The sequence below is a fragment of the Trachypithecus francoisi genome, unplaced genomic scaffold, assembly GCF_009764315.1.
Source record: "Trachypithecus francoisi isolate TF-2019V2 unplaced genomic scaffold, Tfra_2.0 Lachesis_group3, whole genome shotgun sequence".
In the NCBI taxonomy this organism is placed as follows: Eukaryota; Metazoa; Chordata; class Mammalia; order Primates; family Cercopithecidae; genus Trachypithecus; species Trachypithecus francoisi.
Genome location: NW_022681468.1, coordinates 89,602,373 through 89,628,898, shown reverse-complemented (window position 1 = coordinate 89,628,898; position 26,526 = coordinate 89,602,373). Strand labels below are relative to the sequence as shown.

The 26,526-nt window shown below is 43.7% G+C and overlaps 1 protein-coding gene across 6 annotated transcripts in view; it reads right to left on the bottom strand.

Annotated features, from left to right (window-relative positions):
• Positions 1-455: 455 nt before the first annotated feature.
• TTC23 (tetratricopeptide repeat domain 23) overlaps positions 456-26,526 on the bottom strand; it is a 116,649-nt gene continuing 90,578 nt past the window's right edge. For 3 of the 6 annotated variants that reach the window (XM_033188867.1, XM_033188866.1, XM_033188868.1), the window contains exons 8-12: positions 24,187-24,314; positions 18,595-18,744; positions 10,570-10,692; positions 3,437-3,519; positions 456-2,261 (exon numbers count right to left, since the gene is read on the bottom strand). In XM_033188867.1, coding sequence (XP_033044758.1) covers positions 2,144-2,261; positions 3,437-3,519; positions 10,570-10,692; positions 18,595-18,744; positions 24,187-24,314 — 602 coding nt within the window. In that variant the 3' untranslated portion in view covers positions 456-2,143. Of the gene's footprint in view, positions 2,262-3,436; positions 3,588-10,569; positions 10,693-12,598; positions 14,479-18,594; positions 18,745-24,186; positions 24,315-26,526 lie in introns of those variants that run through there. The other 3 variants (XR_004431781.1, XM_033188869.1, XM_033188871.1) reach the window with 3 other exon arrangements.

Sequence of the window (26,526 nt, the reverse complement as noted above, 5' to 3'; positions counted from 1 at the left end):
ACAATTTGTGGTAAAAATGTCATCATCACAGCCTGAATGATTAGTGGCAGTAGGATACCACCAACCATCCCATTTGGGATGGAGAGGTTTCTTGAGATGTGGGACTTTGAGTGCTAAAACCAGGACTGTCCTGGGCATACCAGGGCATACCAGGACTAAGAAATGGCCATGGCCATTTCTTAAAAAAATTGAGGTAGTTTGAGACAAAGGAAAAGCTAGATATCTTTACCTGTTTGTAACCTTGTAGCCATTTACCAAAAATAGAAAAACACAAGTAGCTGTAGTCTTCCTCTTTTGTTGAAGTCAACAGAATTAACAGATGGGAGACATTGGAGGGAACATTCCTAAATTCATTGTTTCCTGGGGTGGGGTGGGATGGGGGCGCTAAATTTTAACAATGTGTTTTAGTTTTTGTGATTCCAAGATACCCTTCAAGAAATACAGAAAGGAAGAAGTAACATCATAATTCACATTTATTTAAAAAACTCAGCAAGGACTCTCAGTTCAGGCTGCTGTAACAGAAAGCCATAGCCTGAAAGGCTTAAACAACAAACATTTATTTCTTACAGTTCTGGAAGCTGGGAAGTCTCAAGGTGCCAACAGATTCACTTCCTGGTGAGGGCTCTCTTCCTGGCCTGCAGATGGCTGCCTTCTCAGTGTGTCCTCACATGGTGGAAAGAGAGATCATCTCTCTGGTGTCTCTTCTTAATAAAGCACTAATCCCATTTATCAGGGCTCCACCCTCATAACCTAATCACCTCTCCAAGGCCCTACCCTCTAGTACCATCCCTTTGGGGATTAGGGCTTCAATGTGAATTGGGAGCATATGAACATTCACCCCTTAGCAGACTCCACCCATGTCAACTAGATAGGAGACACGGTGAGTAGTGACCACATCTTAACACCTTTTTAGCACACTGCTGATGTCCGACAGGCCTGAGTGTGGGACCAGTGTGTACCAGCAAGCATGGTCTGCAGGGTCAGCTGTCACGCTCCTGAGGAAGACAGTGGACCCTGCTTCTCTCCACCCTGTCATGGCTCTATTGAGTTTCTTTTCCCCATCAATACTGGAGGTGGTGCCCTGCACAAATGGCCCCATGGTGGTTTGGATGTCCCACTGGGGGCTGGAGGGGAGGGCCCTGTGCTGTAGTCTCCTGTCATCTTAGCACTGGCCTGCAGCCTCATGGCCACAGGGGAGGGAGGGGAAGGGACGGCACTGCCTACACCTGCACCATCCCTGCGTGTTCTGTCCACCTTGATCTGGCACTGGATCTCGTTGACATCGTGGAGAAAGGCGCTCAAAGCTTCCTGTTCGACTTTGCCATCCTCACACGACTATGGCCTCCTTCCAGGAGGCTGAAGACTGCTGTGTACACGATAGTGTGCCAACTCAGGAAGCAGCTCCAGGTGGTGTCCAGGTTTGTCCTGCCTGCAGTGGAGGCCACAGGAGGGATGTGAAGCAGCAGGGAGTCTGCGGTCCTCCCCTGGCAGCCTCCTGCTAGCCTTTCTTTTCACTCCCTTATACCTTCCCCCCTGGGCCCCAGGCCAAGTCAGGTGTGTGGGCCTCTTGCCCCTCCTACTGGGCTCTTTCCCAAACCCCTTTTCAGGCTTCGAGGAACTCTGAGGCAGGCTGCACTTTGAAGACACATGCTGACACCAGCGCGTTCAGGTTTCCCTTTATTAGCGTTTTCTTCCCATGTTATTCTCAATCCCTATTAGCCTCCTATAAGAAAGGGCTTCCTTCTTGAATTTCACTGTTCCAGATCTGATTCCAGACCTATGCAAGGAGCTGTGTGTACAAGCAGATGTCGGGCTGACTCCTGCACTGGGTGCACCAAACTTTCGAAGAGAAGTTTTTCAGCCACAGTAGTGCTGATGGGTAAATATTCTTGTTGGCAAGAAAAACTACTTAGGTGATAGAAAGAAAACTGCTTTATAGCATGTATCACCCTGAAGGGCATCCACTGTCAAAATGTGGCCAACGGGAGGCATACGGTCTCACTGTTGCATGTTGGGGCCAACAGTTGGCTTTGGAAATCTGTATCCTGACTGTTGAATTCCATTTTCTAGGTGGAGACAGATTTATACAGCACCCTAAATGACAGTGCCCAGGAATGTTCTAGGTTTTTTCAGGGTGGGGGCGTCAGTCTGCTGTTGTGCCGGGCCGGGTCTTCGCCAGCATGGTGTCCTGAGGGATGCTGGTGCAGAAGGCCACTTTGGCTTTCGATGCCTGCCTTGGTTTCGCAGCAACCTTCGGGGCCCTGCAGACAAGCAGAAGTTGGGGTGATTGTGGTGCCCCTCAGCCCCCACACTGTTCCCATCCAGCCTTTGCTGCCCAGCCGGTGCCCAGACCCATTCATGAGAAGCCTCGGGAGGGGCTATAAATGAGAGGAGAATTGTAGCACAGAGCATAAAATGAGATGTCTTCCTTCCATCTTTTATTTTTTATTAATTTTTTTTTTCAAACAGAGTATCACTTTGTCACCCAGGCTGGAGTGCAGTGGCCCAATCTCGGCTCCCTGCAACTTCCGTCTCCCAGGTTCAAGCAATTCTTGTGCCTGTCAACCTCCTGCGTAGCTGGGATTACAGGCACATGCCACCACACCCAGCTAATTTTTGTATTTTTAGTAGAGACAGGGTTTCGCCGTGTTGGCCAGTCTGGTCTCAAACTCCTGGTCTCAAGTGATCCACTGCCTCGGCCTCCCACGGTGCTGGGATTATAGGCATGAGTCACCTCGCCCGGCCCCGCCCGTCTTTTAAAATCACCTGTGACCATCCCCACTGAGCTGAGGCACTCAACCTTTAGCTGTCTTGGTGAGCAGGACATGGGTGAGGAGGATGGTCAGGGTTGTGCTGGAGGCCTCCCTGGCTTGCCTTCCCTGCTGGCCAGGTTTTCTCTGCTCCAGGCTGTGGCCCTGTTTCCCTGAGCACAGACTCGGGCAGCCCTGGGGCTGCTCCCTGTGAACCAGGATTTGTGAGGTGGGCCCTCCACAGCAGAGCGCTGGGCCTCTGCTCAGGGGCTGAGAAAGGATGTGGCAGGCCAGCCTTTAAGGTCAAGTCAGGGAACTCTCCAGCTGCAGTCCTGACAGGCATCCGAGAGCAGAGGGAAGCCAGAAGCAGGGCTGCAGAGGCCACAGGCATTCCTGGGGCCCTCCCCCTGCAGCGGGTGCCTCAGCCTGCAGGGGCTGGTCTGCAGGAAGACAACATCCAGCATATATTTCTGACTTAAAGGATGAATGTTTTTTTAAATATCTGGGCAAGGAATTTATTTTACAACTTGGGTTTCAAAGGAACTTGTCCTTTATGGAAGTTATGGGAAGTCAGTAAACCATTCCAGAGAAGGTTCCACAGAACCTTCTAAAACCAGCTTCCTCTTGAGCTTCTGAATGGAAAGGGAATGAGATACTCAGAGGAAGTGTGAGGGAAGCCAACTCACGTGGAGAGGATGCCCATGGCCTGCTGGGTGGCCAGAGTCCTTTTGTCCTGTGGTCCGTATAGGAGGGTCTGGATCTGGAGACACTGTAGAACACCAAGCAGCTATCGTAAGGCTATGGAAATGTCGCTGAGAGCAGGAAAATAAGGTCTCCCTTGAATGAGAGAAAGATCACTTCATTCTTAGACCCTGCTGTGATGGAATTAGCACGTTCTTGGGGTTTCTCCTAGTGACTGACCTTTGATTTGGATGTTCTGAGGGATCTAGGCAAAAATGAACAGTTTTAGCACTATTTCACAAAACTCTCTGTGACTTATCTGTATGCAAAAAATATATTTAAAAGTAGTATTTTTAAAAATAAAGGCAAGAACCTTGGTACTGACCAGAGCATGGGCTCCAGTTTCTATTTTTAAATGTGGCCCTTGCTATATAGCCTGGAAAAGATTAAAAAAAAAATAGATTTTTTTTTTTTTTTGTAAACACATACTTTACTTTTATTAATACATGGGCTTTCCATACTCTTTACTACACAGCAATGTCTTAGTTATTAGGAGTCAAATATTCAGCTTATGGATTATCCAGGGCTGGCTTTGGCTTGATTTCTCCCTTCTGCTTACTTTAAGTCTTGCCATTTGATTGCTCATCCTAGGCTAGGGCAAATCGAAGAGAGGAGAAAGATTAAAGCTGTGCCAAAAATGGCCAGAATCATTTTGAGAAAGAATGAGGTGCAGGAACTTGCTTTACTGGATGCCAAGACCCTTTTATTTGTTATTTTTTAAATAAAGTAATTAAGACAGCACGTTAGTCAGCCACGGTAGACAAAAAGACCAGTGGAACAGGGCAGAGAGCCCAAGCCTTGACAGATGACAGAAGGGACCTTGCAGGATTGGTGAGGAAGAGGTGGGCTAGTCAATAAATGGCACTGGGACCGCTGGTTTTCCAAACAGAAGAAAATGGATCACTACGCCAAATCAAACACAAAAAATTAAGCTCAAGAAAGATTTAAAGGACTAAATGTGAAATGCAAAACTTGGAGCTTTTAGATGAAAATACTGGATTTTTTTTTTTTTTTTTTTTTTTTTTGAGACGGAGTCTTGCTCTGCCGCCCAGGCTGGAGTGCAGTGGCCGGATCTCAGCTCACTGCAAGCTCCGCCTCCCGGGTTCACGCCATTCTCCTGCCTCAGCCTCCCGAGTAGCTGGGACTACAGGCGCCCGCCTCGTCGCCCGGCTAGTTTTTTGTATTTTTTAGTAGAGACGGGGTTTCGCCGTATTAGCCAGGATGGTCTCGATCTCCTGACCTCGTGATCCGCCCGTCTCGGCCTCCCAAAGTGCTGGGATTACAGGCTTGAGCCACCGCGCCCGGCCTGGATTTTTTTTTTTTTTTTACGGAGTCTCACTCTGTTGCCCAGGCTGGAGTGCAGTGGGGCGATCTTGGCCCACTGAAACCTCCACCTCCTGGGTTCATGTGATTTTCCTGCCTCAGCCTCCCGAGTAGCTGAGATTACAGGCACCCGCAACCACACTTGGCTAATTATTGCTTTTTTTATTTTTTATTTGCTAATTCTTTTTTTATAATTCTTATTTTTTTTTAATTATACTTTAAGTTCTAGGGTACATGTGCACAATGTGCAGGTTTGTTACATATGTATCCATGTGCCATGTTGGTGTGCTGCACCCATTAACTTGTCATTTACATTAGGTATATCTCCTAACGCTATCCCTCCCGCTTCCCCCCACCCCACGACAGGCGCTGGTGTGTGATGTTCCCCATGAAGTTTCACCATGTTGGCCAGGCTGGTCTCAAACTCCTGACTGCAGGTGATCCACCTGCCATGGCCTCCCAAAGTGCTGGGATTATAGGAGTAAGCCACCATGCCCGACCGGAAAATATCTTTATGATCTTGAGGTAGGGAAGTATTTCTTAGACAAGATCTGGACAAAGCAAAAGTGAAAGACTGATAAAATGTAACTATATGAAAACCTAAAATATTTGTGCACCAAAATTCGCCATAAGCAAAGTAGAAAGACAAACCATGCTGAGGAAAGATTCTTGCAGTGTACAGAAATGAGAAAGGTTTAACATTCGGAATACATGAAGAATTCCTGTAAGGTAATGAGAAATACCAAACCAAACCAAAACCTCTCAATAGAGTAACAGTCAAAAGATATAAACAGATTATTCAAAGAGTTGAAATCTGATGAAATAAACATGCTTAATCTCATTAATAACCAGAAATACAAACTAAAACTTCAATGAAGTAGGTACCATTTCACCCATCAGCCTGCAAAAACTACCAACCTTTGTTAAAGATACAAAACAACAAGAATTCTTTTATATATTGATAGTGGGTATTCAAACTGGTATAGTCCCTTTGTAAAACAATTTAGCAATATTTAGTAATATATATGTAAACTGTGATATGTGTATATTATATATGTATGTGATATAGAAATGTTTGATATATGTATGTGTATATATAACCACATACATGAATCTCATGATTACAAAGTCAAGGGGTAAAAGAAAACTACAGATGAATACATATATATTATAATTTATATGAAGTTTTAAAACATGCAAAACAAAGCCATAGTAAAATAAGAGCATGGGAATGATATCAAATTAAAAAATGTAGCTATCTGGGGATGGGGTAGGTATACAGGGGACTTCAACTGAATGGGTCATGTTTTATTTCTTATATTGAATAGTGACTTCAAAGGTCTTTGTTATGTTATCCGTACTTTTCTGCATAACTGAAATATTTCATAATATATATTTAAAAAATTGGATGAATTGTGCTACATGGTAATAGCTTGAGTAAAAAAAGTGTGAGGGTTTGGGGACTTACTACTGAAGGCTGTTTATTCATTCTGATCTGCCAACCATTTTTAGGTCTTCAAGAAAATTAAAATGCACGCAGCCAATTGCCTTTGTCTTTATAAGCTGTGGAAACTATAAAAACTGTCTGAATGTTTCAGTCTGAGGAATTGAGAATGTGGTTTTCGAATCTGAGAATGTTACAGTATCAAGAAGTAGTAAACTCTTCTTGTTCTTTTATTTAATGCATAATTCAAATTCTACAAAGGCAAGGATCCCTGTCCCTCTGTCCAATAAGCCCTTGACTTTCTAAATCTGCACAGGGACCTTGGCTTGGCCTAGGCAATGGGCTGAGCTGCTCATTCCATGGGGTTGAGCCAACGTTGCTTTAATGCTTTAGGTTGTTGTGACCCTAGAAATTTAGGAACTTTGACTAAGTTCCGTTGCTTTGAGGGGAGGGGATGGGGACACGTTTTTGATACCCATGGTACCTGATGAAAACCCTTCCAGCACCCTGCTTGGGTTACAGCTGTTGGAAGCCTGGGCACACTGGGCCTAGCAGAGGAGGTGGTGCTCAGAAAGGGCCACAGAGCAAGAGAGGCAAGATGCTTCCCCCCACTGTCGCCCATCAGTGAGAGGCCCCTCTCTCTAGCATTAACATTTCTTACCAGAATAGACTTTATTTTGCCCAGAAATACCTTCACTCAGTGTAAAAGATCAGGGCTATTTTTAAAGCCACCCAGTCTTCCCTGTGTTTATATATTTATGAGTGCCTCCGATGCAGCTCATTTTGAGAGGTGATGTTGTCACTGCTTGTCGTTAATTCATTCACTGTGGCATTAGAGTTTTACTGACACTGTAACAATTAGTTGAGACAGTCTGAGGTCTCAGTTCACTCTGCCTTAACAGATTGCCTTCAAAATCTAATATTCGGGAGGAATCTCCATCCTACCCCTTTGGTGACTGAAGCTGCTTCTCCTTGGCCCCTCATTCTCTAGGGATAGAAATATACTATTTGCTGAATATGCACGAATCCCTGGGAAGAAGGAGAAGGCAACTGACAGTGCTTATTCAAATTATCAGTGGGTCTACTAACCATCCCCACTTGTTACAAACCTTTGTGCTGATCATTTTCACTACTATGTTCGTAGAGAGAGTGGAGTTGAGAGAAGATTGTGGTTGGGTCAAGAGATCCTTTTCAGTAATCAAGCCCTGAAGAGGAGAGCCCCATCCTTACCCTATCCCTAGACCTTTGTCAAAACTCAACTCTTCCTGGTATTAATATATTTTTTCCCCCTAAGGTTACTTATCCTTACTAAGGAGATTTGCCCAAAATTCCAGCTGAAGTGAAAAGAGATGCAAAGGAGTGTCAACTAGGAGACAGAAACAGATCCTCAGCCCCTCACTAATCCCTTGTGTGATTACAATGTAGGGTCAGGCACCAAGGCTGGAAAAAATGGTCATCCATTAACTAAACTAGTCTTCCAAAGATAGCTTTTTAAAGCAGCAAAATAACCCATTATGGACTTCTACTAGAAAATGTTTTATATAGTTATATATTTATCTAAGAAACATAAACTGAATTTTTCAACATTCTGCTGTTCTTAGCTAAATTTACTTAAGCATTTTTGTGTGAAGTAGGTGTTCTGATTCTTTTATTAAAAACATAGGCATTGACAGAGAGGAAGTCAATAAATGTTAATTGAACCTACTGGAGCCAGGCATTGTAAACATGTCGCTGAGCTAAGTAAAGAACTCGCCAAACCTTGACAGTAGAACATTCTTCACCATAAATAAAGGTACTCTGTGCTCCCCAGATTCTTCTGAGAGGCAGATATGCTCCTCCTTGAAATGAGCCAATAAGGGGTGTTTCTCACTTTGCTTTAAAGTGAACAATAAACTGAACTCCTGAGTGTCCAGATGAATTTTAGGAGCCATTCCTTACATTGCTCTTATTCTCTTTGATTTTATATGCAGGGTTGTGAGAAGTCATTTGTGTTTCTATTGTTCCTTAAATACCAAACAGGGAGCTTTTCTTTCCCTTGCAGGAAGACAAAAGGGAATGTCTGCTTTTATACCAGCCTGCAGGCTGTCCCTAAATGGGGCCATGTTTGTCTTGCTCACCACTGTGTTCCAGGGCCTTACACAACCCCTGGCACACAAGCAGATGCAGTAGTTGTTAAGTGAGTGAATGATTAAATAGGACAAACACGTAAGCTGGGGAAATTCTTATATGGAGTCTAGACTCCTTAAGACACAGTTGGACCCTAGGGTTCCAGTGGCTCATCAGTTATTAAAAACCTCGGCTAGGGAAGTCCCATTGGGTGTGTGGTGTTAAAAACCCTCGAAATTACAGTCCAGCCTTCAATAGGAGAAAGATGGCTGTTCACTATTTGCTGCTTACTCTTAGGACTCATTCGGAAAGCTGGGGTAGTTAAGAGACAATCTTAAGCATTTGATGCAAACTTTCAGAATTCTTTTTGACATGACTTTGAGGTTTGAAAGCTAGCAGTCTAAGGAGCCCAGGAGCCAAGAAAGCTGGGATAGGTGCTATCAGTTAGTCATCTTCCTAGCTCTGGTGCCTTTGAGCTAACACCCTTCCCAGTGTGGACAGAGGGGTGGCTCAGTGGCAGCTATGGCATCAGGGTTGGGTGACTCACTATACTGTCATTTAAAAACCCACAGTAATTCAATACCCAAACTCAGGAAGAATATTTTCTGTTTTAGGGGGATCTGTGAAAACGTGCAGTTGTTACTGAGGGCCATTTTCCTAGCAGCATCCTGCAGAAGTAGATTGGTGGTATCTCCCTTCCTCCCTTAACCTCCTGCCTAAGGTCCCAGAATCGCATCGTAACTTCTATTGAGGAATTTCAGATGATGAAGGTACCGATGGAACACCTCCTGTTAATGGAGACAGTGCAGCAAGGACTGCAACTAAAGGGTCATTTAAGTTACAAGGCTACATGACTCCGTAACAGAAAATCGAGAAAAGCATACTATTCATTCCTGGTAAGGTTCCAAGCCAGGCTTGTCAAGCTATTACTTGTATTTTGTACTTACATGAAATGAAAAAGCTAAAGAAAGGTAAATTTATAAAAATGCTCTAACGCTGAGGATCTGAAATCACTACTCTTCTTTACACACATTATCCAATGCCAGATTATGTCCACGGGGGAGAAATTACTCAGAAACTTGAAAATTGTGCTTCTGTTTTCATGTCAATTCTCAAAGCTGATACTAAGAGAAAAGATGACTCCGGAAGCCTTACTCCTTGGAAGCGTGAAACATGATACATCTTTCAAGAAATACAAGTACGCTTTCATTTACCAACCATTACAAGGCAGGCAGAAATGACTAACTTGGGGGAATTGAAGGAGTAAACCAAAACATAATTCATCAGACAGCCTTCCCCTACAGAAACACAGTTGGGGTAGTGGGTGGTTTTTCTGAGCCGCACAGAAACCAGCCTCGTCCTGGCTGGACGCATGTCTTCGTCCACATTCGCCATTTCCTGAAGCAGGTGTCTGCTGAACACCTGCAACACGCCAACCCTGTGGCTACCTCAGAGATGCAATGGAGAATGGGCAGAAGTGGGCCTTGCTCTCAGGGGGCTTCCAATGGAGTGGCGGAGACAGGTATTTTTAAAATACATAAATAAACATGTCATAACAATCTATGATAAGAGCTGCAAAAGAAAAAAAAAGATGATGGGGCTATGAATGAATACCGGGGGGTGTTGGTGGTGGTCGATTCAGGGTACCTGGGCCAGCAGAGGCCTATGTGAGGAGGTGTCACTGGAGTGAGACCTGAGGACTGGGGAGTCAGCAGGTGAAGAACAAACAGGGCAGGATGGGGATGGAGGGAGGTGATGGGGATTGCGGGGAGGAGGAGGAGGTGGTGGTGGTGGTGGTGGGGGTAGGGAGGGCTCACAGGCAGAAGGAATTCCCAGTGTGTGTTTGAGAAAACACACCCCTGCATCCTCTTTTTCCTCGGTCTGTGTCTCTGTCTCTCTGTCTGTCTGTCTGTCTCTCTCACACAGCCCTGCAGCTCCCCTACTTGGAGGGCCAGTGATCCTATGGCCTGAGGACTGAGGCACTGGTTGGTGGGTAGGGAGCTGTAGAGAAACACAGGGAAGGTAGGAAGGGGGATGCTGGGCTTTGCAGGGAAATGGGAGATGAAGGATAAAGGGGGTGAGGTCCAGCCACTGCCACCCGCACAGCTCCTCAGCAGACTCTTTCAGAAAGCTCTCCCTGAGTATCTCCTGGGTGCCAGCCCTGGGGGCATGGATGTCATCCTTGCTGTCTCCCTCACTCCTCACCTCCAGGTTGCCAAGCCCCATGGGTTCTATGTCCTTATCGACATCCCTCCACTCCCCCACGACTTTGTTCCATCCCTTGGCCACTGTAGTGGAGCAAGGTACCATCATCCTTCTCCACAACAACTGCAATACAGATATTTAGAAAATAAATGCATTGGCAGGACTTGCTATTGAGAGAAATCCTGCTCTGTACCCACATAGACATTATGGTTTCTTTTTCAAGTGGAGCCGGCTTTTTGTATAAAGGCTGGATTTGCCTGTTTCTAAGCCAGCCAAGGAAAAGGATGCAGACTCTTAATGCTGGGCCTTCTGAACTGCCTTCTCTTGGCAAATTTCCCTATTACATGGAGCTTAGTGATCTGGTTCAGTCCTTCCTGAATCTGTGCTATCTACACCAGCCATTCCTGACCATTGCTCTTTCAACTTGTTTAAGGTTACACTAGATTTATGTAACAGGAGCTTTTGCTTTTCCCTCCATCCCTGGACATGTACCCATAAACTCACTGTTTCCAGCGCAGCTCTGAAAAACTGCTGGAGAGCCTCAGGCCGGAATGGTCTGTCCACACCCACAGTTCTGCACCCCTCCAGACCTTGTGGGAGAGTTGATGACCCTCTGAGGCACTGTACACTCACTAAGCCATGGTCAGAGTTCTGATGTTTGAGGAGCTTTCCACAGCAAATGTAGCCTTGTCAGTGGGCAGCTTGTGTACACTACAAATCAAGTGTTTTCCAAGGGAGAGCAAACATGGAGGGGCACTGTGTCTGGGTGCCACAGCTGGGCGTGCCCAACCTCAGGAGGGTGCCTCTTCCCTGCAGCTGATGATGTCAGGGAGGCCTGTGGTCAGGAGAACTGGAATTCTTATTCCCACACAGCCTATAGTGGGCAAGGGAGGCTCCACATTCATTCTTTTTTGTTTTTTGAGATGGAGTCTCACTCTGTCTCCCAGGCTGGAGTGCAGTGGTGTGGTCACGGCTCACTACAACCTCTGCCTCCCAGGTTCAAGCAATTCTCCTGCCTCAGTCTCCCGAGTAGCTGGGATTACAGGCATGCCACCACCGCACCTGGCTAATTTTTGTATTTTTAGTAGAGATGGGGTTTCACCACGTTGGCCAGTGTGGTCCTGGACTCTTGACAGGTGATCCACCCGCCTTGGCCTCCCAAAGTGTTGGGATTATAGGTGTGAGCCACAGCGCCGGGCCTCAAAATTCACTCTTAACCAAGATAAGAATGAATGACCATGATCCCTTTAACAACTGGCTCTCATTCTCATATAAACTGATTTACAAACATCTTCAAGTCACGAGTGCTTGAAGAGTCTTTAAGCACACTTCTCAACCCAAGAACAAGACTTTTTATATGCAATTAATGTCATTATGACCTTCTCTTTAAAAAAGGTGGGCTGTTGCGGTCCAACAATGGGTTAGTCAAAGATGATTAGAAAAATCAGGATCAAGGACAGATGAGGCTCTACACATGAAAACAATGTGGAGTAGCATGGTGGCTCTGTGGGAACTCCAAATTTGGCTCTGGATTTCCTGGTATATCCAGGACAACAAGGAAAATACCAAATATGCTAAAGGGAAAGTAAAACAAAGTGGGCCACTGATGGAATTACAAGGAATGGATTCTAACATAAGGTATGGCCTTCCCTAGGAAGGCTGTGTGTATTGGCCTGCTTGGAGGAATGGCTGGAATATAGCAGGGACTCGATAGCCTGTTCTCCACTCTTGACTTATGACCACATAAGACCTTCCTAGGCCGGGCGTGGTGGCTCACGCCTGTAAGCCTAGCATTTTGGGAGGCCAAGGCAGGCGGATCACAAGATCAGGAGTTCAAGACCAGCCTGGCCAGCATGGTGAAACCCCATCTCAAAAATACACAAATTAGCCAGGCATGGTGGCATGTGCCTGTAGTCCAAGCTACTTGGGAGGCTGAGGCAGGAGAATTGCTTCAACTCGGGAGACGGAGGTTGCAGTGAACTGAGATCGTGCCACTGCACTCCAGCCTGGGCGACAGAATAAGACTCCATCTCAAAATAAAAAAAAAAAAAAAGAAAAAAAAAAGACCTTTTTAACATTGGCTTTCTTGCCTACAACCTCTGAATAAAAACTATGTTCCAACTCCTTTCTTAAAAAGATTCATTTTAGTGGGCTTTGATTTTTTGAAGAAAGGAGTCACATAAAATTATTTCATTCTTTTATGGAAATGTTTAATGCCCACAGCTAAAGTAGTGAGGCCGTGGATTGAACCCTGCTGAAGATAGTACCTAATATAGAGGCCAGATGAAGGCTGGACCCAAATCTGACTTCACACTGTTCTTGGGCTCAGCATACTCCTGAGGTGTTCCTGATCTATGAAGCAGCCTTCAGGAATTCTTTCTGCAGCCTTTCACCTGATGAAAATGTTGGTGATGATGCCCACCCTAGAATACAATCAGGTTTCTCTGTTGTACAAGTAGGTGAACTTTTGCTGTGGAAATTTCCATCTGGAGCCAAGAGAATTCTGTGATTTTCCCCTGCAGGCAGATGCCTTTAAAAGGCAGATCAATAACATGGTTTCCTTTTCGGTGATTTAATCCCGCTGTGTGCCTTGTTTCCCAGGCCTTCCTGTTTTTTGTTTTTCATGCCTGTGGGGCCATGCCTGGACCATTCAGCACAGGAGGGTACATCTGGAAAAGCCACTGTTCAGTGGGTTCCTGCTACTGAGTTGAAAACTTAGGGGATGCAGCTGTTGTTGTGATAAAAACAAGAGACACTTGTCAGGCAGTGTTTAGCTTTAGGAACTGCTGGCTTCACAGAGTCGAGTGCTAAATATGGCATTTGAGAAACTGCAGTCAGCAGCAGATGTGAAAAGCATGTTTTAAGTCCCCATTTGCGCCCTCGTATTCACAGAGCAGTCAGCCTGTCCTCAGACAGGTACATGTGGAGGAGTGGAGATCAAAACTGCATGCACCACAGTGCACAACCTTCAGAAATACAAGTATCCATCGTTTCTCTTGGAGTCTGGCAAATGGTCAGGTATCTTTAAGATGCCAATGCTATTGTTTTCAGGACTGATGGTAAACAAGGCCAAATCAGGAAAAAGGGGCCACCACCTTCTACCACAGGCTTTAGGGTGATGCACCCTGAGAGTTTCTTGAGGCTGAGCTGATTTTTAGCCTCTTGGGTGGCAGTGTGGCCCAGAGCAGTGTTTCTCAGCCTCCGCCTAGGAAACTGGCCAACATGCAGAACCCTGAGCACCTGGCCCCTGCCCCAGAGACTCTGATTCAGAAGGTGACCCTGATGCAGGGGGCTCAAGAAGGATACTTGGTGAGCCACTGGCATAGAGGAAAGAGTCGGGCCTTACATAAGAGTAACCTGCCCACAGACCACTGGCTTACTTCTGGGAGCCTCAGGCTCCTTCTCTGTTTAACAGAGCTATGCAGGTTTGACCTGCAGGGTTGCTGTGAAGATGAGGAATGATGTATGAGCCGCACCTGGCAGCAGTGAGTGTGCGGTGGGGCACATAAACCAGTTCAACCAGTTCAGTCCCACCGGGAGCCAGCAGTGACAGTGTAAAGGTCTGTGTGGTCCTGCTCAGCCCTGCTCAAGTTTCTGTGTATCTCTGTTATCATTTGCCACCCTCCTCTATTCTGAGGTCCTTCCCCTGCCTGGGGTGCAGTGGCTGGGCTGAACCCTAGGAAGAGTTTTTCCAGATGTCATCTACCTTCTTCAGGGGAGAAGTGAGGAGGGGGAAGGAAAGCAGGTGTTCTCAGTGGCAGGCAGCACCTTGGCTCTGCGTTTTCCTCTCTCCTGCAGAGGTGCTGATGGTTGGAACAGCTTCCCAGTGGCCTGCATGGCCTGCACGCAGGCAGTCTCTGGTGCTCATTAGAACAGCCTCACTCAGTTCATCTCATTCGATCCCTAAAACTGGGGGATGGAAGGAGGACAAAGAAAACTGAGTCCTCTTCTCTCCATTCTTGGTCCACTCCATTCCATCCTCAACACTATCCTCATAGTGATTAAAAAAAAAAAAAATTCCAAAGGACAACTCTAGACCCACTGTGCCCTGCTTAGCATTCCCTCTAAGCAGCATTCCCAGCTGCTTAGAGCAAGGCTCAGAAACATTTTCTGCAAAGGGCCATATGGTAAATATTGTAGACATAATAGTCCAAGAGACAAAGTTGAGGCTATTAGGTAGGTGCAGCACTTACATAACAAGACAGAAGACAAATTTCTACAAAATTTCTTTTCATATAATAATGAGCATTTTTTTTTGGCAATATAGTTCTATAGTTCTACTAATGAGAAAAATAGATAATTCAATAGTCCTACAGTTCTATTAATGAGAAAAATAGATAATTCAAGTGATTTTCCTGCCTCAGCCTCCCTACGTAGCTGGGATTACAGGTGTGCACCAGCAGCTAATTTTTGTATTTTCAGTAGAGACGAGGTTTTGCCATGTTGGCCAGGCTGGTGTCTAACTCAGGTGATCTGCCCAGCTCGGCCTCCAGAGTGCTGGGATTACAAGCATGAATCACCACGTCTGGCCTCAGGTATTTCTTTATAGCAATGCAAGAATGGCCTAATACACCAACTCTTAGGGTTACTGTAGGAGTTAAATGAGATAATATACACGAATTGCTTAACACGGTGCCACTGGTGTAACAGCCACTCAAAAAGCACTGGCTCTGTTTTTACAGGGTCTCACTCTGTCACTCAGGATGGAGTGCAGTGGCATGATCTCGGCTCTCTACAACCTCCACCTCCTAGGTTCAAGCAATTCTCCCACCTCAGACTCCTGAGTAGCTGGGATTACAGGAGTGTGCCACCATGCCCAGCTAATTATTTGTATTTTTAGTAGAGACAGGGTTTTGCTGTGTTGGCCAAGTTGATCTCGAACTCCTGGTCTCAAGTGGTCTGCCTGCCTTGGCCTCCCAAAGTTCTAGGATTATAGGCATGAGCCACCGTGCCTGGCCAACATTGGCTCTTACTATATGGAGGTGACAGATGCGGAAATGCAGGGCATCTGCCACCCTCAGCTTCCGTCTCACCTCTCCCTCACCAAAATGTCTTTGGCATATGGGTAATGTTTAAATTATTAAAAATGATTGATCTAATATATTTCTTCCTGGCTAGACTGGGAACTCACAAAGACAAGGATCGTATTTGTCTTGGTCACTGTTTTCCCTCAGGTCTGGCTAGCACAGTGATTGGCCTATTGAAGGTGCCAAGTAACTATTTGCTAACTAACTGATAAAAGATATGTGTCACCTCACCAACAAATAGGTGTCACACGTTACAAAATCTAGTGTCTTTTGCAGCAGAATCAGAAAAATCATAAGAGAAAAATACTTGATTTATAGGATAGCCCCTCAGAACTAGTTAATTCTTTTGGTTTGATTAATTATGTTACTTAGGGTTTCCCAGGTTTTCCCCATTTTGAAACTAATTAATGAAAACATATGATGTAACGTATGAGATATATTTAGAATAAAAGAAAATTTCACATTCATAAACAGATTAATAAAATGAAAACAAATAAATTAAATTCCCAACTCATAAACACAGAAAAACAATTTTAACAGAGCAAAACAAAATAAGGTACAAGGACAGAAATAATAAAGATAAAATCAGAAATTAAGGAAATAGTGAATAGGATTTATGGGATTAAAGTCCTGGCTCTTTGAAAAAATTAACAAAATAGACAAACCAAGTCAAGGAAAAAGGGAGAAAACCAAAATATAAAACTAAGGAATTACAATGGGAAAATAACTGTTAAAAAGTAGAAAGTTTAAAAATTCATGAGACCACTTTTCAAATCTCCATGCAAATAAATCTGAAAATGTAAGTGAAATGGATAATTATCTAGAAAAATACAGTTTGCCAAAATGACCCCATTAGGGACAGAAAGCTTCAACGGACCACTTTTTGTAAAAGAAATAGAGAAAATTATCAAGGAATTTCCCTACAAAAGAAGCACCAGGCCTAAAGGATGTCACAGAAGACACAAACCTCCAAAGACTACAGAGTTTCAGTGCTACATAAATTCTTTCAGTGCACGAAAAATAAGGTAAACTTGCAAATTATTTTTATAAGCAAATATAACATTGATCCTTAAACAAATAATGCATACAAATATTGGCACAAAAATCCTACAATAAATGTTAGCATATAGAATCAACATCTGCTATGGTTTGAATGTGCCTCCCAAAAAGCATGTGTTGGAAACTTAATCCAAAATGCAACACTGTTGAGAGATGGAGCCTAATGAGAGGGGATTAGGCCATTAGGACTCTGCCCTCATGCACAGATTAATGCTGTTATCTTGGGAGTGGTTTCATTATGAACAGCTGAGTTTGGCCTCCTTTTTTCTCTCTCTCCCTTTCTCTCTCTCATTTCCTTTCGCTTTCTGCCAAGGGATTATGCAGCAGGAAGGCCCCTGCCAAATGTCAGCCCCTGGATCTTGGACTTCCCAGGCTCTAGAATTATAATAAATAAATTTATTTTCTTTATAAATTACCCAATCTCTGGTAGTGTGAAATAAATTTATTTATTGTGATTTATTTAAATGATCTAAGAAGAACCATCTGATAATCTCCACTGATGCTGAAAAAGCCTTTGGTAAAATTCAACATTTAGTTCTAATTAAAAAAGCACTCATGAAAATAGAAATTGATGGATACTTTCTTAACATGATACAATATATAAACCTTAGTTCTAAAACCAGCATCTATTAAATGAAGAATCACTGGAGGCATTTACACTAAGATCAGGAACATGGCAAAGATGCTCATTATTTCCACTGCTGTTTATTATTATATTGGAGGTATAAGCAAATGCAATTAGACAAACGAAATAAATTGGAGGCATAAGAACTGGAAAGCATAAAGTAAAACTAAGTCTATTTGCAGATGATGTAATAGAGTACCCCCAAAACCTGGGAGAATCAATGATTGAATTAACTCAAGCAATAAAAGAAGCAATTAGCAGGATATAAAATTTACCGAGAAACCAACTGGGTTCATATGTAAAAAAATAAATCAAAAGATATAACACTAGATAAATCTCCATTTATAATAGTAATAAGGAAGATCAAATGGTTAGAATTAAACTTAATAAGAAATATACAAAACCCATATGAAGAACACTTTTGGATGTGCCTGAAAGATATAAAAGTAGGCATGAAGAAATGGAAAGATACCCCTTGTTCTTGGATAGAAGAACTCAATATCACAAAGTTGTCAATTTTCACAAGATTTATTTAAAAGTAATGCAGTAAAAATACCAGCAAGCTCTTTATGGAGTTAGACAAATTGATAGAAAAATTCATGTAGAAAAAGAAACATGGAAGAATAGCTAGAACACCTGATATTCTAGCAAAAGAAAAGCCATACGGGGTGTCCACTCCTATCACATATTATATCATTCTGTAAAATCTCTGGAGTTAAAACTGTGAAATATTGACACATGAATAAACAGAAAGACTAGTGGAAGAGAAGAGAAATCTAGAAATAGACGTAAGTCCATAAGGAAAATCAGTATATGATGAAGGTGTTATCTGAAGTTACTGGAGCATAGATGGGCTCTCTCATTCAATGGTGCTGGACAACTGGGTGGCCATTTGGAAAAAAGGTAAGATTAGATCCATTCCTCATGCCATCCACACAAATAAACTCCAAATTTAAAAGAAGAAAAAGAAGAATGACAATTGAAGAATATGTAAGAGAATTCCTCTATAAACTCAGTATATAGAGAGAGCACCACAAACATAAAGGACTGATAAATTATACTATGTAAAAAATTAAAAATATTTGCGTAGTAAAAACAATTGATAATTCATTTAAAAAACATATATGTCTAAGAGGCTTACTATGTCTTTTACCCAAAAAGTATTAGCTTAGATCTACCACAAAAGTGATGTCATCTTATCTAAACAAGCCACTTCTAAAGTTTCATTTAAAAGAACCACCACGAGGGAGAGAAATTGACCTTGGAGAGGGGAGGGAGAGCCTACTCTTGTGTTCGTACTGGTTCCAGCTTTACCTTCTTCAGTTTCTTGTGGGCCTCACTGTGGTTCCCCTGCACCAGGTCTGCTCCTCCCAGGAGCCGGTATGTCTCTGCCACCTCGGGACTGAAATCGCCAAATACTCCCACTTTGGCTTCCAGGGACTCTCTCAGGATCGAGATTGCTCTCTGTGAAAGGAACAAAAAGCTATCTGGTTAACAAGTTCAAAGGCTGATTAAGATCAGTGCCTCTTAAGAAAATTACATAACTTGTATATTTTCACATGGGTGTGGTAGTCTCATGAGCTGAGCCTATTCTCCTCTTGTATTAGTCCGTTCTCATACTGCTATGAAGAGATACCTGAGACTGGGTAATTTATAAAGCCAAGAAGTTTAATTGACTCACAGTTCCTCATGGGTGGGGAGGCCTCAGAAAACTTATAATCATGGCAGAGGGCACCTCTTTCATAGGGCAGCGGGAGACAGAAGTGCTGAACAAAGGGGGAAAAGCCCCTTATAAAACCATCAGATCTTGTGAGAATTCAGTCACTATCACAAGAACAGCATGGGGGTAACCGCCCCCATGGTTCAGTCACCTCCCACAGGTCCCTACCATGACACATGGGTATTATAGGAACTACAATTCAAGATGAGATTTGGGTGGGGACACAGCAAAATCATATCACCTCTGGTCGAACAGGAGTCAGGAAACAACACAAATGTGAAGAAAGGTGTAAACTATGAAGAGAGAGGACACCTGGTAAAATAAACCAGGTAAAGGACACCTGGCAAAATAAACCCACTCAGCCATTACAGGAATCCATTTCAGTTGAGTAGTAAGAACAAAAGCTGACATGGATCAGTCCTCACATGTCAGTAATTGTGCTGAACACACACAATTGTGTGTGATCTCATTTAATTTTTGCTGTCTTCTTTAGATGGGTAAAATTTTAATCCTCATTAGGCAGAGGAGGAAACAGGAACAGAGCAGTTAAGAAACCTGCTCAGAGTCAGAGGACTCAGCTATGTTGGTGCTAGGATCTGAATCCAGCCAGCAATTTTCATACTTTTTTTTTTTTTTTTTTAAATCCATCTCAGCAGATCTTCCATTTGACAACAGCAGGTGGAAATCTGGAGGGTTTTTTTGTGTGTTTTTTTTTTTTTTTTTTTTTAGACAGAGTCTCTCTTTGTCTCCCAGGCTGAAGTGCGGTGGCATGATCCCAGCTCCCTGCAACCTCCACCTCCCAGGTTCAAGCGATTCTCCTGCCTCAGCCTCCCAAGTAGCTGGGATTACAGGCGTCCACCACCATACCTGGCTGATTTTTGTATTTTTAGTAGAGACAGGGTTTCACCATGTTGGCCAGACTGGTCTTGAACTCCTGACCTCAAGTGATCGGCCCACCTTGGCCTCCCAAAGTGCTGGGATTACAGTCACGAGCCACAATGCCCGGCCTAATTTTCATACATTTTAGTCCCATGCTTTTCTCCCTCTGTCCACAATGCCATTCTTACAGAAGTGAAAATACAGCGTTCCTGGGCAAATTATCTATGTATAGAATATCCTGAACACACTCCAGGCTTTACTATTCTCATAGGAAATCGTTTAGGAAACTGAAAGTAAACATTCCAACATGATGTGACATTTTGTTTGGTTTATCCAATTTATTTATACTAACATGGAATAAAAAATATGAATTGGTCAGGACACAGTATTTCCTGATACTAGCTTCTTCAGACACCAAAATATGCGGGGGAAAACCCTGTTAAAGTATGTCAATCCTCCATACTTCCTCCAGAAATTCTTCCACGATCTTCCACATGAAGGCACGACATCAGCTGCAGAGCATGGATGCTGAATTTGACTGCCAAATACAGCATGGACCATGGGAGCTTCCTCATGACACAGCCCCAAAGGTGTCCCGAAAGTGCTCCACAAACAGAAGGACAGGAGGGCCTTTAATCCTTTTGTTGGCAATAATACAAGTCAGGGGCTAGGGCTGGGGTAGGGGAACCACATTACAGGTGCTGATGAGGCAGAAATCAATTTCTCAGGTGAAAGAGGAATCCCTGTAGAGGCAGAGTGATTGTGTAACTCACCAGTGACGCCCCACTGAGGTACATGAGGGACTAGAATTTAAATCTAGACTTGCCTGAGGGTAAAGCCCATCACATCTCCCAACTTCTGAGAGCAAGGACTTAGACTGATGAGAGTGTTGGGTTTGGTAATATTCCTGTGGGAATTGACTGTCAGATTTACAGGAGCCAGTGATGGGGAGAAGACCCAGGGAGACTCCCTTTCTCAAATGAAGCTTTGGCTACTGTTACAGCCTGACTGGGGAAACGGGGTAGATGTGAAGGAAGTTAAATGGCACGGGTTTCTAGGAAACTGAGATGGCATCAACCTCTGCTAGGAAAAGCTTAATGGAGAGGAGTGAAGAGTAAAGAGGACTTAGGTGGGCTGAGAAAAGGGTATGGGCAACTGGGAGCACAGGAGGAGCACATGGCCTGTTGACAGCCAGTGAGTGACCAGGCTGAGGAAGTCAGAGAAGATTCTTGAGCAAAAGAGTGGCATAACTAGAAGACAAACCCTCATAAAGTAGCTTAACCTGTGGCAGAGTGACCTTCACTTACATTTTACCTTAAAAGACATTTCGGCCCCCAAAGATCATGTTCCACAGTGCCAATGGCCACGTGCTGTGGGAACATCTGGGATGGCCTGAGCACAACCCCCATTCTTGGCTCCGGGACTGTCCTTGGGCCCAGCCCTTGTTGGCCATGTTTGGCTGGGCAGGGGGTGTCACACACAGGGGTGCCTGGCCGGAGCATGGGGAGGGCTGAAATCTAGCCTCTGGTCCCCTGCAACATGGGTGGTATCTACCTGAGGAAGGGGCAGCTTTTTCTATTATCATAAGGGCACTGGATGGGCTGGTAGTGGCCCTAGAATGAAAAGAGCCAGTTTGCTAAAATCTTTGAGGGCAGCTTAGGAGAGTGAGGTGCATCTTTTGATCAACACTGATCTGGGTGACCTGGGCAAGGGCAGTGAGGCATAGCATCACTGACAGTGAGCACTGGCTGACTCAGCAAGACACTATGGTGGGAAGCCAGACAGTACAGACGAACTGATGCATGGCCCATGGGAGTCAGAACAGCCAGCTGGCCTGTGGCCAAACACACATCCGCCTCTCTGCTCATCACTCCTCACCACAGGCAAGAGGGTCTCTGCTTTCACAGGTTCAGTCTAGTTGCAAGACAGATGTTAAATATCCACGTGAATATATACTTACAAATATTTGATGACATCAAATGGATTCTGTAAGGAAGAATAATGGGGAGCGTCTAAATGAAGCCTGGGGGAGAGGAATCAGAGAAGCTGATAAGAAATGAAGAATGGGTTAGCATTGGCCTGGAGATCAATGAGGAAGGGCCTTCCAGGAGGAGGAAACAAAAGCTGGCACTGCCTGGAAGTGGGAATTAGAAAAGGCCAGTGTGGCAGGAACATGGATCACGGAGAGGAGGCAAAAATGAGCCTGGAAATGTCAGTGGAGCCCAGGTCATGGACAATACTGTGGGCCATGTCAGGATTCTAGTTTATCCTGAGGGCATCGGGGAGCCAGTGGACTGGCTTTTACAAATTAGTGTTCACTGGTCAGATCTGCTTTTTGGAAACATCACCATGGTTTCCTTATTCTGAGTGGATTAGAAGAGGGCAAGCATGGAAAAAGCAGCTGAGAGACAGGAACTTGTTAGAGCGGTCCAGGCAAGAGATGATGAGTGGCAGGACTAAAGATGGAAAACAATGGATGCCCCATTATTCTGACCTGAGCACTGCCCTTAAGTCTTCTAGAGATGTGAGGGGAGATGGGGAGAGAATATGATGCCCCTGGAAGGTATTTCTCCCCCTGGGGTTGGGTGACCAAGAAAACTCCCATTTGTCATGGTGATTGTGGCCCTACTTTGGCCTGAGAAAATGGGTATATCTACATAAAAGCCCATGTTCCCTAACTGAGAGAAGGTGGGGGTAGTGGGGGGATTAAGGATGAGAAAAGAGCTGTGGGGGAGGAGGTCTACAGATGGCAAGGGAAATAAAGTGTTTCATTTCCAAGATTTGCCATGATAGGTTAGAGTTGAAAAAAATATATAGCGAGCCCTCCATATCCATAGATCAAAAATTATATGGGAAAAAAACCAAAATAACAATACAACAATAAAAACAATACAAATAAAAAATAGAGTGTAACAACTGTTACCACAGCATTTACATTGTATTAGGTATTATAAGCAATCTAGAGATGATATAAAGTATTCAGGAGGCTATGTCTAAATTACATACAAATATGACACCATTTTGTACAAGGGCTTGAGCATCCTTGGAGTTTGGTATCCTTAGGGGTTCTGGAACCAATCCCCCACAGATACTGAGGAACAACTATGTATATAGATATGTGTGTGTGTGTGTGTACACATATATGTACTGTGTACATATGTGTGTATATATGTATGCAGGTATGGTTTTCTAGGAAACTGAGATGGCATTAACCTCTGATAAGAAAAGCTTAACAGTGGCGGGCGCAGTGGCTCACACCTGTAATCCCAGCACTTTGGGAGGCTGAGGCGGGTGGATCATGAGGTCAGGAGTTTAAGACCAGCCTGGCCAAATGGTGAGCCCCGTCTCACTAAAAGATTTTAGCAAACTGGCTCTTCAGTAGAGCCCCGTCTCTACTAAAAATACAAAAAAATTAGCTGGGTGTGGTGGCGGGGGCCTGTAATCCCAGCTACTCAGGAGGCTGAGGCAGAGAACTGCTTGAACTCAGGAGGCGGAGGTTGCAGTGAGCCGAGATTGCACCACTGCACTCCAGCTTGGGTGACAGAGTGAGACTCTGTCTCAAAAAAAAAAGTTTAACAGAGAGGAGTGAAGAGTAAACAGGACTTAGGTGCGCTGAGAAGAGGGTGTGGGCATATATGCACACATACATATATATACACATACATATATACATATATATGCACACACACATATATATATATATAATTGTTCCTCAGTATCTGTCGGCGATTGGAGACATATATATGTATTAATATGTATACACACACACATATACAAAAGAATAAAGCCACGGTATGCTAGGCTTTGCAAGGAATACGTTTCCAAGGGTTTAATTACCAATGAATATAAGGTCTGGGATTTGTTCTATTTTTATAAGCCATGTAAATCATGCTTGTATGAATCAATACTAAACAACTGAGCTGTAACTTCTGCACCGTATAGTTTTCCTTAGATATGCAAATTCCATTCATTACCCAAACTGAGGAGAGAGGGATTAGACACACTAACTGCCACACTATTCCAGCCAGATCTGCAGGACTTCAATAAGCAGGGCCTGTCCACTATTTCTTTAGGATCTTTTGTAGGTGGGCATGACAATCTATATTCTCATGAAGTCTCCTAGCTTCTAAGAGCAAGTATCTCTGGAAGCTGCCTGAAAGGAGCCCTAGCTTTATTTATGTGTCCCTCTAGAGACTGGCACATGCTTTGCACACAATAGGTGCTTAATAGATGCTTGCAGAGTAAAGGAGTAGCCCTTTGGATATCAACTGTGAATAACTAGACAATTGTGATCCAAACTCACTTACCTCTTTTTGTCCAGTCATTTGTAGAAAATGGCAAAATTCATCTTGAATTGAAAGAAATTTGGCTCTGCCCATCCCTTCAGAATCCTTAAGATGAGTCATGCTCTCTTGAAAATACTGCTCAGCTACATCTGAAGAAAAGCATTTATTATAACTTTGAAAACTGCTCACAGATTTGAAATGGAAACAGAATAAATATACTGTTAGCAGTGTTGAGCTATTTGAAAAGAGGTATTGGGACAAGAAAAAGAAACAGTTAAGACTATCCTTTGCCCATTAATCTACCTGTTTCATTAGAAAGAATTTAGGTCTCGAAAGATACCGTAATCTACTTTCCTTAATTTTCATACATCTAGCTTTTCTGGTGATACATAAAGAAAAGTTACTGCAAAAGAAGAAACTATGCCCTAGATCTGAACACACTGGTAAGTTTTCAGGTTGATCAACCATCAATTCTTCCTATAACCTTAGTTATAGGGTAACTATAACTTTACTGAGGGTAGGACTCTGAAAGTTCACTTATTTTGATGGATTTGGAGGGTAATCTTGGTACGTATTTATAAAACATGAAAAATCTGGAAAATATTGCTGACATGCTGCTGAGGGAAGAAATCATTCAAAACCCCAATCATTCCAAATACTTCAACATACAGGTTATAATATAACACACATATTTTTAAACGCATGCCAATATTGAATGCAAGAAATAGAAAACCTCAGGTATGGAAAATGACGAGAGAACTAAAAGCCAGAGAAGCGAGTGGGAGCTGAGGTTGAATGGCCCATGAGCATATTAGAGAAAAGGTCCATCTACTAATACTGGGGCTTTCTAAGTCTGAGTAGGACTAGGGATGAAGCCTGAGGATCATTTGTGGTGGAAAGCTGAATAGAACTCCCTGCAAAAAGCTGGTGTGGCCCCCAGAAGTCTAAGGTGACCCATGACCCTTGCTCTTGTGTAGTCCCTCCCCTGTGGTTATGGATGGAAATTGTGAGTATGAAGATATAGTTCTCCTGAGATGAGCTTATGTTATAGGGTACAGCTAACTTTAAGAAAGTGAGATTATGGCCGGGGGTAGTGGCTCACACCTGTAATCCCAGCACTTTGGGAGGCCAAGGTGGGAGGATCGCTTGAGCCTGGAAGTTCAAGACCAGATTGGGCAACATGGTGAAACAAAAAATAAACAATACAAAAAAAATTAGCCAGATGTGGTGATGTGCACCTGTCATCCCAGCTACTTGGGGGGCTGAAGTGGGAGGATTGTTTGAGCCCAGGAGGTTGAGGTTTCAGTGAGCTGTGATCACACCACTGTACTCCAGCCAACGTAACAGAGCCAAGACCCTGTCTCAAAAGAAAACAAAAACAAAAACAAAAACAGATTATCCCCTGGGCCAGACTTAATCACAGCTGCTCTTTTTTTTTTTTTTTTAACCTTTTTTTTTTTCACCATTGAGTAAAAAATCCCAGTAAAAACTGGGATTCTTTTTTTTTTTTATTTTTATTTTTTATTTTTTTTATTATACTTTAAGTTCTAGGGTACATGTGCATAACATGCAGGTTTGTTACATATGTATACTTGTGCCATGTTGGTGTGCTGCCCCCATCAACTCGTCAGCACCCATCAATTCGTCATTTATATCAGGTATAACTCCCAATGCAATCCCTCCCCCCTCCCCCCTCCCCATGATAGGCCCCGATGTGTGATGTTCCCCTTCCCGAGTCCAAGTGATGTCATTGTTCAGTTCCCACCTATGAGTGAGAACATGCGGTGTTTGGTTTTCTGTTCTTGTGATAGTTTGCTAAGAATGATGGTTTCCAGCTGCATCCATGTCCCTACAAAGGACGCAAACTCATCCTTTTTTATGGCTGCATAGTATTCCATGGTGTATATGTGCCACATTTTCTTAATCCAGTCTGTCACAGATGGACATTTGGGTTGATTCCAAGTCTTTGCTATTGTGAATAGTGCCGCAATAAACATGCGTGTGCATGTGTCTTTATAGCAGCATGATTTATAATCCTTCGGGTATATACCCAGTAGTGGGATGGCTGGGTCATATGGTACATCCAGTTCTAGATCCTTGAGGAATTGCCATACTGTTTTTTCCATAATGGTTGAACTAGTTTACAATCCCACCAACAGTGTAAAAGTGTTCCTATTTCTCCACATCCTCTCCAGCACCTGTTGTTTCCTGACTTTTTAATGATTGCCATTCTAACTGGTGTGAGATGGTATCTCATTGTGGTTTTGATTTGCATCTCTCTGATGGCCAGTGATGATGAGCATTTTTTCATGTGTCTGTTGGCTGTATGAATGTCTTCTTTTGAGAAATGTCTGTTCATAT